At 39.3% G+C, this 15,912-nt stretch overlaps 1 protein-coding gene across 2 annotated transcripts; it reads left to right on the forward strand.

Moving 5' to 3' along the window:
* Positions 1-106: 106 nt before the first annotated feature.
* Positions 107-14,759, forward strand: PRSS35 (serine protease 35). 2 transcript variants are annotated; one of them, XM_054982055.1, is made up of 2 exons: positions 107-275; positions 10,053-14,759. In XM_054982055.1, the coding sequence occupies exon 2, from the start codon at positions 10,066-10,068 to the stop codon at positions 11,311-11,313; it is 1,248 nt and encodes a 415-aa protein (XP_054838030.1). In that variant the 5' UTR covers positions 107-275; positions 10,053-10,065; the 3' UTR covers positions 11,314-14,759. The 2 variants fall into 2 exon arrangements, with proteins under 2 accessions (XP_054838030.1, XP_054838031.1); XM_054982056.1 differs by having other exon boundaries at positions 107-231.
* The last annotated feature ends 1,153 nt before the right edge of the window (positions 14,760-15,912 follow it).

Below are 15,912 nucleotides of genomic sequence, written 5' to 3' on the forward strand. Positions count from 1 at the left end.
TCCCGCCCTTAACTAAAAAAATCCGAAGGGCGTGTTCATATTGGACCGCTCCAACCTTAGCTTACTGTGCACTTCCTAAGCCGTGGATCAATTGAAGGAGGTGCACGTCTGGCTTTCAAGGATGCGTTGCTCTTTGAATGCCTAAAAATCAAGAGAGAGTTGCTTGCTGAGGATCAGCTGCCATGCCTGGTTTCTCCTGAAGTTGCAATCTTTGACAAACTTACCTGCGGAGTAAGTCCCCGTTGAATTAAATCAGACTTACTTGGGAAGTAAAGGTGATTAGGATTCCACAGTTTCTTACTCGTGCATGCATGTTGTTTCGGTTGACTTTAATAGCATTTTTAATTGCAGCCTGGATTTTATTAAATGTATTTTTAATTTGCGTTGTCTTGTGTGGTTGAGAAGTGCACCGCGCAGTCGAAAACTACTTGGTTTGCAGTCCCATGCACACTTACTTAGACGTCTCAATGAACTCAGTGGTACTAAGTAAATGTACTTGCAGGGGAGGGGGGGAGTTGTTATGAAGCACTAAGAAAATTAGCAAGATCGTCTCAAGGTCTCATCTGGGTTTGAAATGACTATAGTTTTAAGAGTTTACAAAATAACCATTCTGAGTTTGACATCCGTAAATGCACCTAAGAGCATCTTTTGAGGACCTTAAAATAGGAAGATGAGAAACGTTTGCATTTAGGCTGCAGAAAGGGGAAAGCCTGGAACTTTAGTTCTGCTTACAAGCAGACTTGTATATTTACACGGGGCAGGGAGGGGAGTTCATTTTATTACTATCCTTCGTTTTGCCCAGCTGGCAGACAGGATGAAAGTCCTTAATATTTTGTACAACTTTGTCTGTGCAAAAGATTTCTGCTGTTCTGGAACAGCCAGCTTTTAAATTCAGAACCAGCCACAGAGTTTCTGCTCTACCGTGTCATTCCTTTTTGGAAAACTGACACTAATTTTATCCAGATTGCCTCTGTAGAACTGACAAGCTGTGTGCTGGAATCACAAACGTTTCTTTACTAAGGTTACTTATTTTGATTTTCAGCCTCAGAAGCCTAGTTTAAATAAATGAAAGGAGCTCACTAGAAAATCAGAAAAGTTGAAAGGAGAGTGAGTAAACCCTAAAGAATGGTTACATTTAAGGGAAAATGAAGAAGTTTGATTAGTATATAATGGAGTGTTAATTTGTGGCTAGGTACCTTCTAGGAGTCTTTGGTTGAAAAGAGTTTTGGTGATTTTTTTCTGTTTGGTTGAAGGGCGTTATATAAAATTATGAAAACTAATAACCTTAATTTCATGTTGTTATAGTTTTTTTGTAGGTAATTACCTGAAGAATCATTACATTGTTCCCAAGTTGCATGGATCCAAGAAGGATTGAGTTATAGACGTAATTGTATATGGTCCCTAAGCTTCACTGTTACATATAGTGAACTTATAATAACATTTAATAGCAATACAGTAAATGATAATTATCTATAAATGAATCATTGCATTTAGATATTCAAAAACTGAATACAGTACATCATATACCTTCTTTTCATTGTTTCTAGTGGAATAAGGTGGAGTAATGTACAATGCAATCCTAAATTGAGTTACACTCTCCTAAGGCACCAGATTTAGAAGAGTATGTTTAGGATTGAACTGCCAGTAACATATCGAGGCTGTTTTTGGTCTCTGAAGAAAGAAAGCAAAGCAGTTTCTTCGCCAACAGTAATTCTCACTCTCCTTGCACTAGATTTGAACTTTTTTAAAAAGATGAGACCCACTAGTGGAAATTTTTCTCTCTGGGAGCCACCTGTCAGTTGCGGATTCTGAGCCCAAATTCTCCCCTCCTTCATCCTCTGTGAAACCATTTCCCATATTTACAGATGGGACCTTGATGGCCATGCAGAACAGTGTCTGTCATGCATCTATGACTCAATAATATTGCATCTTCCATCAATTGGGAATCCATATATTTTTATTGTATTTGGAGTGTGAGTATTTGGAAAGACATGGAACTTCCTTGAAGGCTTATGAGATCCTGATGTTTTCACTACAAAAGACCTTGAAAATGGTAAAAATTACATCTTTACATATTTAGGTACAAACCACAGCATTTAATGCTTTTTCCTATTTGGTCTTAATTTGCAATCTTCATATACGTTTCACTGGAAGATAAGTACGTTGGAGTTGGATTGAAACAGAAATTCAAGGTGCAGTTTATTCTGCCAGGTTTGGCTGTTTGATAATGGCTTTATCCATTGATTGCTTTTTTTAAAAAAATCACTTCTGTCAAAATTTTCATGTGGCCATTACAGTTCTGGAGCACACAGCATAAATTCTTGATGTCAGCTATTTGATAGCTTTTTAAAAGGATGGGATCTATGGGAGGGGGCTGGAAATTCTGGATTAAAGAATATATATGTCATTTAAGGGTCAAGAATTGTCCCTTGTGGGCAATCAGGAGAATTTGGAATATGTTGGCTTCAGTAGTATTGGGGTGGGTTGGAAATTCAAATGTGTGAGTATGAGTAGAGTGTGTTTAGGTTATGAGTGTGATTATAAAGTGTTAGGAGCCCTCCAGTGGTCAAACCACAAAAAGGAGTTTAGTGTAATTCAGATTGGGATGTTGCTGGACAAATAAATACACATTGTGTAATACCATCTGGGACTCTTGGGATTTACATCAAGTATTTTAAATGAACATTTATATATATCCCCTGCTATCAGGATGGATTTGATTTAAATCGAATTGATTTAAATCATGATTTAATTCACGATTTAAATCACTAGTTAGTAAGACTAGATTTAAATCATGGTTTTCTACATAAAGACTCATTCTTTTCTACATAAAGACCCCTCACACTTAGCTTCTTGTGCAGATCTATTCTACTTCCAACAATCTTCTGTTCATTGAATTTTTTGAAACTTAGCTCTTAAGAAGGGGTTGGTTCTGTGTACAAAGATTTGCAAAGGAACAATGGGATTTTTTCCCACAACATCTGATGAAGAGAACTTGATTCTCGAAAGCTTATGCTACAATAAAATAAAATTGGTTAGTCTTAAAGGTGCTACTGGACTCTTTGATTTTGCTACTACAGACTAACACGGCTAACTCCTCTGGATCTATTTCCCACAACTGCGTATCTTTATTTTATAACCTTTTTGCTGTGAAAAAGAGATGTGATCTCTGCAGACACAAATTCACAGTTTTGAGAACTGCAATGAGGCATCTGTGATAATATCTTCTAGACAGAAAAATTGCCCAATAATCTTACAGAAACCTCTGGAAGAGCATGACATTGTGAATGGATTAATGGAATTTGTTTGCCAAAAAATTTAGACATTGCGTGAATATACAGCCTCATGCTTTATAATTAAAAACTAATCCTTATTTCATGATGATAACCTTTGGACTATAATGTATCTTAAATAGAAAACTTATCTTTAGTTAGATTTTTTTTTCAAAAAACATTTTATTAAAAAATCCAATTTAAATTTTAAAAAATCTGTTTTGTTTTAATCTGATTTTTATCCACCCTGCCCCCTATATCTGTTCTGCTAAAGCTCCTTAGAATCAGTGAGAATGTGCCTGTGGAGGCATCTGTTCACCCCTTCAAAACATCAAGAATATGAGAATGAACTCCCAGTAGGAGCCCCCAACGGTCCTCTTCAAATTGCTTTAGTCTAGCGTCAGTTTCTTAGATATGCTTTCAGTGGTCAGTGTTAAGATGGAAGTAAATTCTGTTGCTTTTAGTTAATTGTAAACTGCCTTTCTAGGTGCCCTCTCTGCTTTGTATACGCTCTGTTGGCAACATAGTTGTCCAAACATGATACTGGATCAATAATAGTGGCCCCACTACTTCCTATAAAGTACATACAATTCCCAATGAAATAAGTGGGTTTTATATGCATGTAAAATGCATACATGACTCTTGTCTGCAGAACTGCAAGCTGCAGTCATGAAACTCTTCCCCAGTACATTTTCCAGCTCTAGTAGCACTGAGGGAAAAGAATGGGGAAGTAAATTCTTTGACTGAAGAAGGGGGCTCCCTGTAACAGATTTAGAGCAGAGGTCTCTGCAGTGAGTGAGCACCATGCATTCTACTCAAAGGAACGTCCCCTCTTTATCTCTTTACTATTGTGTGCAGAACCCCTTCCCTTGCTGGACTGAGGAGAGAGTATTTAAAAATTCAAATGAATGATGGGGATTGTAGTCTTGGGGTTGGCCCTCTGTGGGTTCAGTGAACCCAATATTGACTCCTCTGAAATTTTCCAAGATTGCAGGCAGAGATCTTTTGCAGCCTTACTATCAGCAGAAGTGTCTGGCCTGGAACTTGTGCATTACTACTAGCCTTACTCTACCCCATATGCTAATAATGCTGTACTCAACCATATAAGATGCCAAATTTAGTACAGTTTGAATCATAAAATATATCCAGTCTTTTAAGTATCGCATAAAGTGCATTCATAGATGTCTAGATTTTTCTGCCATCTAGTGGATGCTCCACAAGGCCATTTTGCTTGCTGTTTCATAGAGCTGCATATAAGCAGTGTTTTGTTATTTATTTACTTGAAGGCACAGGATGCCTGCCTTTCAGAATGGATCAAAGTAAATTGATTAAATAAAAAAGATGTCTAATTTAAAATCCAATTAAAACACCTTAAGGTGATAGCTTCCCACTTCCACCTTAACCCCTAGAAAAGTCAGTGCTTTAAAATGATAATCAGTCTGTTGAAAAGAGAAAGCCCCATAGATGTACTTGGCCATAGTAAAGAACTAAATATTTATTAGGTTTCTAGGCTCTGAGTTGTTTCACATGTATATCATATGATCTTCATCACATTGTGTATACCAAATAGTGAAGGGTTAATTATAACCTACCTTTCTCAGGCTGTTGTAGTAAATAACATGTGTTTAGCTGACCAGAATGCAATACAAGAAGCTGATGTGGATTTGTGGCTGTGTTAGGGATGGTTTCAAACAGCCACATCATAGTGCCTTGATTTACTGTAGAAACCCTATGTGGTGAGACAAGCTATTAATAATACGTAGAGTAGTAAAGGTTCTTTCTTATTGAAAAGGCATAATGCTGGCTGAGAAGCTTTGCAGATTGTTCCAGGTGGAACACCCTGATCAGTGCTGGAAGATGCAATCGGCTAAAGCAAGGAACTATGAGCTGGCATTTCCTAGGTTCTGCTGCTGTTTCTGGGTGGCGGTTTGCATAATGGTACACATGTCTCAACCACTGTGCTCGTACTAATTGCTTTTCCAGAGGACAACTGTATCTGCAAACGTGCCAAGGCAGATGTTACTTATTCCACGTGGCACAACTATATCACATGGATGGCAGTGCTGCTCAGTGTAAATTCTTCCGTTCTTCCAGAGAAGCTGAGTTGGAAGGCACTTCAGCATCTGCCAAAATATCTGATACCTATACTTTTTACTTATTTATTTGGAAATTTTATATCCTGTCTCCATCTTCACTTGAGGAAGCTAACAATAATAAAAAATACAATAACCAATAAAAAATGAATAAAACCTGAAATTCATTATTTTTAAAAGTGCAAATGAACCAACCATCTGAAATATACTTCACCTAAGAAATCAAAAGACCAGGGACTCAAAAGCTTCAGTAAAAGGCTAGCAGAGATAATATGGCCTCAGCTTGGAGAATATAACATAGGTTAGAATAGGTGCTGTCTGCACCAACTTTGAAAGACAACATGTGCCACTACTCAAAATGCGTCTGAGACCAGATGGATCTCTCTAAAGAATGGAACCTTTAAAGCAAGGGCCTTTGAATATGTGAGCCTTAAGCCCGAAAGGGCTTTATAAGCATTAAAAGTAGAACTTTGTTTTGTTCCCAGAAATCTAGGTAACCAGTGTAGTTGTTGCAAGATTGATGTTACAGTCAAACATGGTCCAGTGCCTGTCAAAAAGTGTGAGTTTTCATTTTTCTTTAGCTGCAGTTACGTTCAAGGGCAGCTCCATGTATTACATGTCACAGTATCTGGGGACATCTGGAGGTTACATAAGCGAGGATTGTTAGGTTGGTAGAATCTAGGGTCTGGGTGGAGAAAGTTCCTGAATTGGATGTAAATGAAAAAAGCAGTCCTAGCAACTACTCCAATTTGCTTATTAAGAAGTAGAGAAGGATCTAGGACCTAAACTTCTTGCTTGATCCAATGGCCAGATCAAATCCATCCAGACTCAACGTTTCTGACCCTTCAAGGGCAGCTGGCTTCCTAACTAGCATCATTGCTGTCTTTCATATCAAGCCGTTTCTCCATCTAGGCTTCTCTAAGCCCTGATTCCTTCAGTGTGTCTCCAGTGTAGATATGGAGAGATTAAGGGGCAACCACTCCATCAGTAGGACCTCTTACCCTTGCTGCTGTGCTGCCTGACAATCATAAGGTCTTCACAGATCCAGTCTGTTAGGACAGCCTCTTCCTTCCAACATCTGTGTAGGTCTACAGGAAAGTTGCTGAACATGCTCCCAACTAGGAATGTCACCAGTTTGCTGCTCCTGTGCTGCCATTACACTGATGTTGATGGCAGATGGTTTGTTTTAAAGTGATAGTAAAGTAGCTTCAAAGTTATACGCCCCCAGTTTAACCGAATCATTATAAATTTTCGCTCTGGAATATGAGACAGATGTTATTATTTTGCAGTTTTTGTACCTTTTCCTTAGTCTTTAATCCTGACTTTACAAGTTTAGTGCAATGTGGACTTCAGCTCTTTTTGAACTCCAATACATAATGCCAAAAAAGACATTTTTATCCTAGGCTTCACTTTAATTACAATATATATCCCATAGAGTTTAACCATATGCATGTTCTTAGATGTCTAGCTTTTAAGGTATAATTAGAGGTACTGTCATTTCAACACATGTTTGAGGTTTCCAAACAGCTGAGTTATGAAGTGGGGGAGAAGAATGACCTCAACTCTTCAAATAGCAGCAGCCAGTGTTTTGTAAATATTTTAAAACATCAGATTTAATTGGCAATCTGGTTTGCTGGGATTCAGAAGACTAGGGCTCAATTGTTTGGTTACTATATGGTGGATTTGCCATAGGTTGTTGAAAAAGTTGTATCACCTTTTGAGTAGCCCACCTTTCTCATTTGTCAAACAAACTTTGATTATTTGCAAGCGTAGCTGAGGCACCCATTCTCTTGAGTGCCAGCAGTACATATTTTGTAATAATTAATTCTGTAGAATATGTCCTAGAAGACAGGCAGAGGCACAGTGGCAAAGCCCGTGTTCTGCATGAAGAGGAACAGAACCAGGGTAAAGGCCAGGGATGAACAGGGATGACCTAACTTCAGATCCTCACCCGGTCATTAGCACTGCAATCCTAAACAGAGCTACACCTTGTAAATCCATTGAATTTACAAGTCTGCAACTTTGCTTAGGACCAGTGTAAATTACTTTGCGTGTAGGCACTTTATCTTTGCCTAACCTACCTTGCAGTGTTGTTATGAAGATAAAATGGAAGAAGCTATTTATATCATGGAGTAACATCCTATTAAGACTATACTCAAGGGACAGGAAGTTTTTCTCCAGGACAGCTGGGCAACTTAACTTACAAGAAAAAATGGTGTGTGAGGGAAAGGTTTAGATCAGAATAACAATCCTATGTAAAAGGTTTAACCAGTACCATGACTCTGATCAAATTTAGGGCCTTTTGCATGTCCATTGAAATAAAAATTTAAAAATTCACATTTCTTCTGTAGCATGTCTAGTTTTGGCTGTCCACTATCACTGCAGCTCGGAGAATCCAAAGCACATAATGATAAAGCAAGTATATCACCTAGAATGAAAATGTTAAATGATAATCTTAATGAAGCAAATAAAGTGAGATTAAATTTAGCCTCAATATTGTAGGATACTTTTTACATTAATATGAATAAAGGAAGGGAGTTTCTTGGAATAACAAGACCAAAATAGTTTGTAAACTAAGCATTGAAGAATGGAAGGCTAGTTACTGATACTTTTTCTAAATATTTGTGCTCACTCTTTTATTGGTTTTCGTATTGACTGGCAGTGTTTTGACTGGAAGTTTGAATGCCTTGAACAGTTCAATGGTGTAGTGGATAAGAGCGGCAGGACTCTAATCTGGAGTACCGGGTTTGATTCCCCACTCCTCCACTTGAATGCAGCTGGGTGACCTTGGGTCAGTCACAGCTCTCTCAGAGCTCTCTCAGCCCCACCCACCTCACAGGGTGAATTTGTCACGAGGATAATAATAATACACTTTGTGGCATTAGTGTGGCATTAGGTTGTCCTGAAGGGTAGTATATAAATCAAATATTACTATTATTATTTTGGGTAAAGTTCCTTATTAACTGAAAGATAAGGAAGAGATTAAGCAGATTAAATCTTCACTATAACAACTGGAGATCTCCTAGATCCCACTACCCACATGTTTCTCCTCTAGAGCTTCCGCCTCCTTGGCAAATGTGGTGGAAGCCCTCTCCCCCACAGCTCCCAACTACTGCTGCAGTGGTGGCTCCGACTCTCCCTCCCCTGCCTCTCCACCCTCAGCTGTCCAAAGGGGACCAGCATGACTCATGCGGGTGGGCAATTCCATTCCCCCGCAGAAGACTGACCGCTCACTAGCCAGCCTGTCCAGCTACAGCACCACCTCCTCCTTAACACACCTGGCTGATGTGGCAACAGTTGGGGAGGGCAGTGCCAGCTTCTGCTCCCTCATCCTTGGAGTATGCTGTCTGCCCAGGTAGAGGAAATGTTTCTTTCTTTGGGACAGATTTAAACCCCTTGTCCATTTTGAGCTTTCATGTTTTTTTTCTGAAAAATGTCTTTCTTCTGAACCCGGCCCTGTTTGCTGAGTCAATCCATATAGGTGGCCAGGTTCAGAACTGGATATATTGATTGTCTAGATTGTAGACAGACATTTACAAATATGTATATGCTGCCTTTCTGCCTGGGGTATTCAAGAGACATTTAGAAAACAACAGCAATATAAAGTCGCATCAAAACTGAAGTTGCATCCTCACATTGTTGGATGTCACATGGTTGTTCCAGTGCAGCAGTCATTCTCAGTTGGATTGCCTTCTCCCCACAGGGTAAGTCACTGTATCTAGTGACATTTTCAGGTGGGTAGCTGAGTTGGTCTGCAGTAGAAGAGCAAGATTTGAATCCAGTAACAGCTTAAAGACCAACTAGATTTCTAGATTATAAGCTTTCAAGAGTCAAATTCCCTTCGTCAAATTTGTTGGAATGGAGACCTCTGAACCCTTATATCCCAGTCAGAAGGTGGGAAAGGTGTTGCAGAGAAGGGGACTAGGGTGTAAAGGTGCAATGCAAAATGCAATCAGGGTGATTAGAGCAGGAGAGAAATGCTTGGGAGTAGGAAATTTTCTGCGCTCCTAAAAGTAGGCTCTGCGTTCCAACTTGTATCTGACAAAGGGAGTTTGACTCTTTGTACTCTCCCTAGAAATCTCATTGGTCTTTAGGGTGCTATTAGACTGAATCTTGCTGTGATCTAGTGACATGTGGACGTATCCAAAGACTCTGTCTGAAGATGAGACATGTGACTGATCTGATCTGTCAGCTGTTAGATGGAAACCCAAAGCTACCTGATTATTTCTGTTCCATTCAAGACGCTTTGGATTTTATCCCCAAGACTCAAGCAGCAAGCAGTCTCCAAGAAACATATTGGCAGACTCCACACTGAGGATCATTAGTGTTTTCCTTCTAGATTCCCCATAGTTCCCAAGCTAGGCTGCCATATGGTTAAAAGCAAAGTGCGAAGAAAGAAAAATATTTTCATGAATCTTTCTGGCTCTTCACAGCCAAATGAATCATGTGGTTAAATATCTGTATAATTAAATGCAGGACAAAAAAAATTGCAAAACTCTAAAACTAGATATTACTGATGGTTGCATGAATATTTTTTGTTCTGTTTCTTTTCTTTCTTGAAGTCCAGATAATGTTTTTAACAACTCAGTAATGATACAGAAGTAAACAGTGGACATCAGTCTGTCTATTTAAAGACTTGCTTTAAGTAACAATAATTAAACACTTTATGTCTTTTTTTTTAAAACAGAAAACAGAGAGGCATGATGGGCCAAGTTCTGCTATTACTACTATTTTCCACTTCTGTCTCGAGCCTCATTAATGGAATAAATGTAGAACAAGATTTCAGCTGGCAGTTAAAAAAAGTACCCCGGATTGTGAAGGGAAAGACTTTGTCCCTTGAGAGCCCTAAATTTGAAGCCAGTGCCAAACTAGAGCTGATTGGAGTATGTGGGATTGAATGCCAGCGGAGACTCCCAGGGCCGCATTTGTCTGATCTTCAGGAGCTGCTCTCTTATGAGACGGTCTTTGAGAATGGCACACGGACACTAACTGAAGTGAATGTTTTGGAGGCAGAAATTAACCCAGTTGCAAATGCCACCACAAAGGTATTATCAAGACGAAAGAGGCAGGTATATGGCACCGACAGCAGATTCAGTATTTCAGACACACGCTTTCTCACCAACTTCCCTTTCAACACAGCTGTGAAGATCTCCACAGGCTGCAGCGGCATTCTGATTTCCCCAAAGCATGTGCTAACTGCTGCTCACTGCATCCATGATGGTAAAGACTACCTCAAAGGCAGCAAAAAACTGAGAGTGGGGTTGCTGAGGCTGAAATCCAAAGGCAGTGGCAAGAAACGTAGGGGTGCCAAAAGAAGTAAAAGGGAGGAACTGGATCTTGAGGCTTACCACACAACTGCCGAACAGCTGAATCGGGGAGCCAGCAGTAGAGCTGGCAGAAGACAAAAGGCGTCTGGGGTGAGTGAAAAGAAATCTGAGCGTAAGCCCTCCTTCCAGTGGACAAGAGTAAAAAGTACACAGATTCCCAAAGGCTGGTTAAGAGGTGTAACCGGGGATGTTGCAGTCGATTATGATTATGCAGTTCTGGAGCTGAAGCGCCCCCATAAGAAGAAATACATGGATCTGGGCATCAGTCCAAATAGCAAGATGATGCCTGGGAGCATGATCCACTTCTCTGGGTTTGATGCTGATCGATCTGGCCAGCTGGTCTATCGATTTTGTAGTGTGTCAGAGGAATCCGGTGATCTCTTCTACCAGCATTGTGATGCCGAGTCTGGCTCTACGGGATCTGGAATCTACCTCCGCCTTAAAGACGGAAACAAGAAAAAATGGAAGCGCAAAATCATTGCCATTTTTTCTGGTCATCAGTGGGTAGATGTCAATGGAGAGCAGCAGGATTACAATGTGGCAGTTCGGATCACTCCTCTCAAATATGCCCAGATTTGCCTCTGGATACATGGGACTGAGGAGAACTGTGTACAGGGCTGATGGCAGCTGACACAAGACGGCCTGACTGCAACAGGGGGGACATACGTGGTTGGGCATACATTGAGCTGGATATGAATTTGTTTGAACTTGAAACCAGCAGTTAATTTCTGATATACTGAAGATTAAAAACATTTACGCAGCATTTAGTAGAATTTTTCAACTGGGTTGTTTAAATTGACCATAGAAATGACATGCACTTAAAATCCTGAATTGTATTACAGTATTTATTTTTTTATTTTTGTGGTAAATTTGGGTCATTCCTATTAAAAAAACCCCTAATGGCTCCTTATGTTTGCCTGCGTTTTTAAAGAGAAGCATATTCTCTTGTAATTGGTACTTTTAAAATATGTGATTGTTTCATTTTCCATTTTACTTACTTTTCTCAGGGTTGTGCTCCAATAAGCATTTTTCTACTATGCAGGTTTCATGTCTATAAGTGTATCATATCTGCAGGATAATCAAAATTGTGATTCATCAGAGAAACTTCAGGTGTAATGACAAACCCTAATTTATCTGGGGGATCACTGGCATGCATGCTCAGTCTCCCCCCAGCACAGAGATTGAATGAATGGCTTCTCCTTTCATGCCAACCATAGTTTGCCATTACTTACAAACTGCAAGCTATTGTTTATGCTTTTCTCTACAATCCTAACCTGGATTAAACCTTGGTTTGCCATTAGGTCTGAAGTACGTCAGTCTATCTTCACCCTTAAATACTTTGGCTAAATTAGCTTAGCTGAGGTCATATGTAAAGCCCACAAATTCCATTGCATTGCATTCTAAACAACAAAGTGGAGCTTAATGAACATAGTAGCATGTCCTCTCTTTGGAAAAAAGGAATAACCATAAGAGTATAATTTTAAGTCTAGTTTGAGAAGATAAGCAAAACCAGAGAGTATTATATGTATATTCATTTAACTAGTCCAGGGGTCCCCAACCTTTTTGAGGCTCTAGGGCACCTTTGAAATTCTGACAGAGGGTGGTAGGTACAACCACAGACTGGCTGCCATAGGTTGCAGAGCCACCCACGAAGTGGCTGCTGCAGGAGGTGGAGTCACCACAAAATGTCACAGCATTAGGTTATTTCAGAAGAAAGCTCTGCTTGCCTTTTAAAATGAACACATTGTTCAAAAATATTGTTTTATATACATACAGCTTGCTTTCAGTCACACACTGGAGATCCTTGTGCAGTGGTGGCTGCTCCTGCCAAAGCATCATTTTTAAAAATCTGCTCAGCCAATCAGATTTCCAGTGGCTAGTCAGAAGCTTTCCTGGGCAGAAGCCTACTTGGCCTCACCCACTTGGTAAAAACACTAGACAGGCAACAGGAAAGATGTCAGCGAATGCCATGGTGCCCATGGGCACTACAATGGGAACCCCTGAACTAGTCACTATTTCTGATAGATTCCTGACTCCATTTTTTTTTTTGCAGTCATGGTACTTTTGTCAAAAGAGAAGTAGTTCTACTGCTATGTTATTCTTAAAAACAATACAACATACCAATTATTTTAATTGAAGAACGTAAGAATCGTTCTGCATTCAGAACTAGGAGATCAGAGTCAGCCCAGCTCAAAGCACTGTGTGCAATCTTGTAGGCTACCCATTCACATCAACAGAGGACAGTTCTGTTCTCAAAAGGAAGTACTATTCTGCTGAAGTGAGTAGGGAAGTCTTTACAACTAGGAGTGTTTGACTAAGAGAGTTTTGACTCGTGAAAATGCCCCAGAAATGTAGTTAGACTCTAAGGTGCCGCTGGATCCAAATCTTGCTCCTCACTGGTTGACTGTAGTGACTTCCACCATAGAGATTAGATTTTGTGGTTTCCCTCTCCCAATCCCCCAGCAACAGACATCATCCCCTGCCCTGGGCCATCAGAGCTTTTGCCATTTTTTTTTTAAAAAGCAGCACTACGATATCATAATATCGCTATACCATTGTAACAATAAGAATAGCAGGTTATCTGAATTCCCAGCTTTCATTTTTTAAAAGTCTCAAGCCCCTTCCCTTGTGAAGAAGAGCTTTTCCTCTTATATCTTTGCAAGGGAAAGGGCAGGAGATTTACTTTTTAAATAATGAAAGCTGGGAATTAATTTGTTTCACCATTTCCCAGCTCTGTATCAATTTTCTGTTTGTTTCTAAATTTCTGTTCTCTCAGATCTCAAGCTAAGCGGCCTTGGTTAGTAATTGGATGGGAGACCTCCAATAAAGACCAGGGTTGCAGAGGCAGGCAATGGAAAACCACCTCTGTTAGTCTCTTGCCAAGCAAACTCCAACAGGGGTTGCCATAAGTCAACTATGACTTGAGGGCAGGTTTTCATCCTTACCCTACTGTATTGTTTATTGAATGTATTGTTTATTGAATGTGCTAGTCAATTATCATATTGTCTTATACTGTGAGACTCCTTGAGTCTCAGTGAGAAAGGTGGGTTATAATGTAAATAAAATAAATAAATGTAGAGAACCCACTACACCTATTGTTACAACAGTAGAGTGACATAATGATATTCTAGTGCCTTTTTTTTTAATTAAAAAGCCTCCTTGTGGCAGGAGTTGGAAATGGCTGGTTTGAGAAAGATCAGAAAAAAGCCAGGTAACCCCTTTGAGGAGCACAAATGCACCACGATGCTGTGAGGAAGCAGAAAAAATCCAGCTTTCCAAAAGATTAAAATTCAGGATGGATAACCTGTGTGAAAGACATCTGTGTGGTATTGGATTTACAAGACAATAGTCGAGCTTTTAATGGAACCATGTGAATCCTTTTATCTCAGTTCAAAAAAATTACATAAATCAGACAGACCTTCCTTTGCTCAATCATGTTGCAATAACTACAATGCATTGAAAATTAGGTATGTATGTTGTATGAAATACAACAGGTTGGTATTAGAGTCTTCAGCTTTACTAAACATGCTTTGAAAATGAGAATGAGTAGTTCAGATTTATATATTTTTACTTGTTTTTAAAAATGTAACAGCAACATTTCCTCCTTCAAATGTATTCAGATATTTGAAAGCCCTGTATGACAAACAAGATTATCAGGACATTTAGCATTAAGATGTTGTTAGCTTTACAATAATTCAGTGTTTGACATGGAACAAAATTCACTTTCTTTATCTGTGTGGGAGAAGAAACAAGAATACATGTACACTGATTACTAAACCTTTTAAATCATCTCTATTTTGAGTGATTCTTTAAACTCCATTTTGTATGATTAGTTGAAAATATTAAATCTGGGACTGATATTAAAATATTTGTATTATTTCTGTTACTGAAATATACATTTGAGTGTACCCCACAAGCAATAAAAGCTCACAGCACCTGAACAGCAGCATTTTTATTTTAAATGGAATTTTAAAAATATATTTTGGCTCTTATTTTGGGGGAAAGTCAAATGTCCAATGAAAGCTATTAAAGTTATATATTTCATTGTTTTAATGAACAGAAAAAATTTTAAAGGCACAGCAATTTAGTGACAAAATTATTTATTTTAACATGATACATTTCAACATTAAAATAATTTTAAACCCACTATGTTTAGATAGCCTGTTACTTTTTTCATCTCCCCCCCCCCACCTATCTCTGGAAAAGTCAGTTTATGTGGCTTAATGAAGTTCAAGGAACCTACTTTTGATACATGACATAAACTGGCTTAAATTTGTGTAGCTGCACTGACTTACAAATAATTTTAGGTGAGTAGCCATGTTGATCTGCAGTAGAACAGAATTTTGAGTACAGCGGCTCCTTAGAGGCCAATAAGATTTTCAGGATATAAGCGTTCAAGAGTCAGCGCTCCCTTCTTCAGATATCTGAAGATGAAGCTCTGACTCTTGAAAGCTTATACCCTGAACATCTCGTTGGTTACAAATAATTATATCTCTACAGTTTCCAAAGGAGCCACAACATGTATTGGAATGAAAATATATTTTAATAAAAGGTAAAGGTGCAAGCACCGAGTCATTACTGACCCATGGGAGGATTTTGCATTGCGAAGTTTTCTTGGCAGACTTTTTACAGGGTGGTTTGCCATTGACTTCCCCAGTCTGCACTTTACCCCCAGGAAACTGGGTACTCATTTTACCGACCTCGGAAGGATGGAAGGCTGAGTCAACCTTGAGCCGGCTACCTGAACCTGGCTTCCACCAGGATCCAACTCGGGTCGTGAGCAGAGCTTGGGCTGCAGTACTGCCGCTTATGTTTTTCTAAGTCCACATTCAAACCAATACGAGGGATGTATGGAAGAAGCATCTAAACAGAAACACTTCTGCAGTTGCAGTGGGCTGAATTTGCCAGCACACTTTGTCCAGCAGGGATAAGCTATGAGCAACAAGGAAACTGCCAGACTGGTGACTCTCATCCCCGATGAAATTCTCAGCTTTTAATGTTAAGCAATGCAGGAAAAGTATAGAAATCAGAAGCACAACTTGCATTGTCTGGGAATTGTGGCTATCGTGATCTATATAAACTCAGGTGGTATTACTCACATAGAGGTGAAGTGGCTGTGCATGCTTTTTTGAAGCTAAAATCAGTACAAGGCCAGGATTTGTTGTCAGCTAATAATCACCTTCAAAGCAGAAGAAAGAGATTTTATAAGCCCTCAGGAAC

The sequence above is a fragment of the Eublepharis macularius genome, chromosome 1, assembly GCF_028583425.1.
Source record: "Eublepharis macularius isolate TG4126 chromosome 1, MPM_Emac_v1.0, whole genome shotgun sequence".
Classification (NCBI taxonomy): Eukaryota; Metazoa; Chordata; class Lepidosauria; order Squamata; family Eublepharidae; genus Eublepharis; species Eublepharis macularius.

Excerpts from the sequence above, each read along its gene's own strand:
- PRSS35 (XM_054982055.1), top strand. The coding sequence starts at position 10,066 with ATGATGGGCCAAGTTCTGCTATTACTACTATTTTCCACTTCTGTCTCG.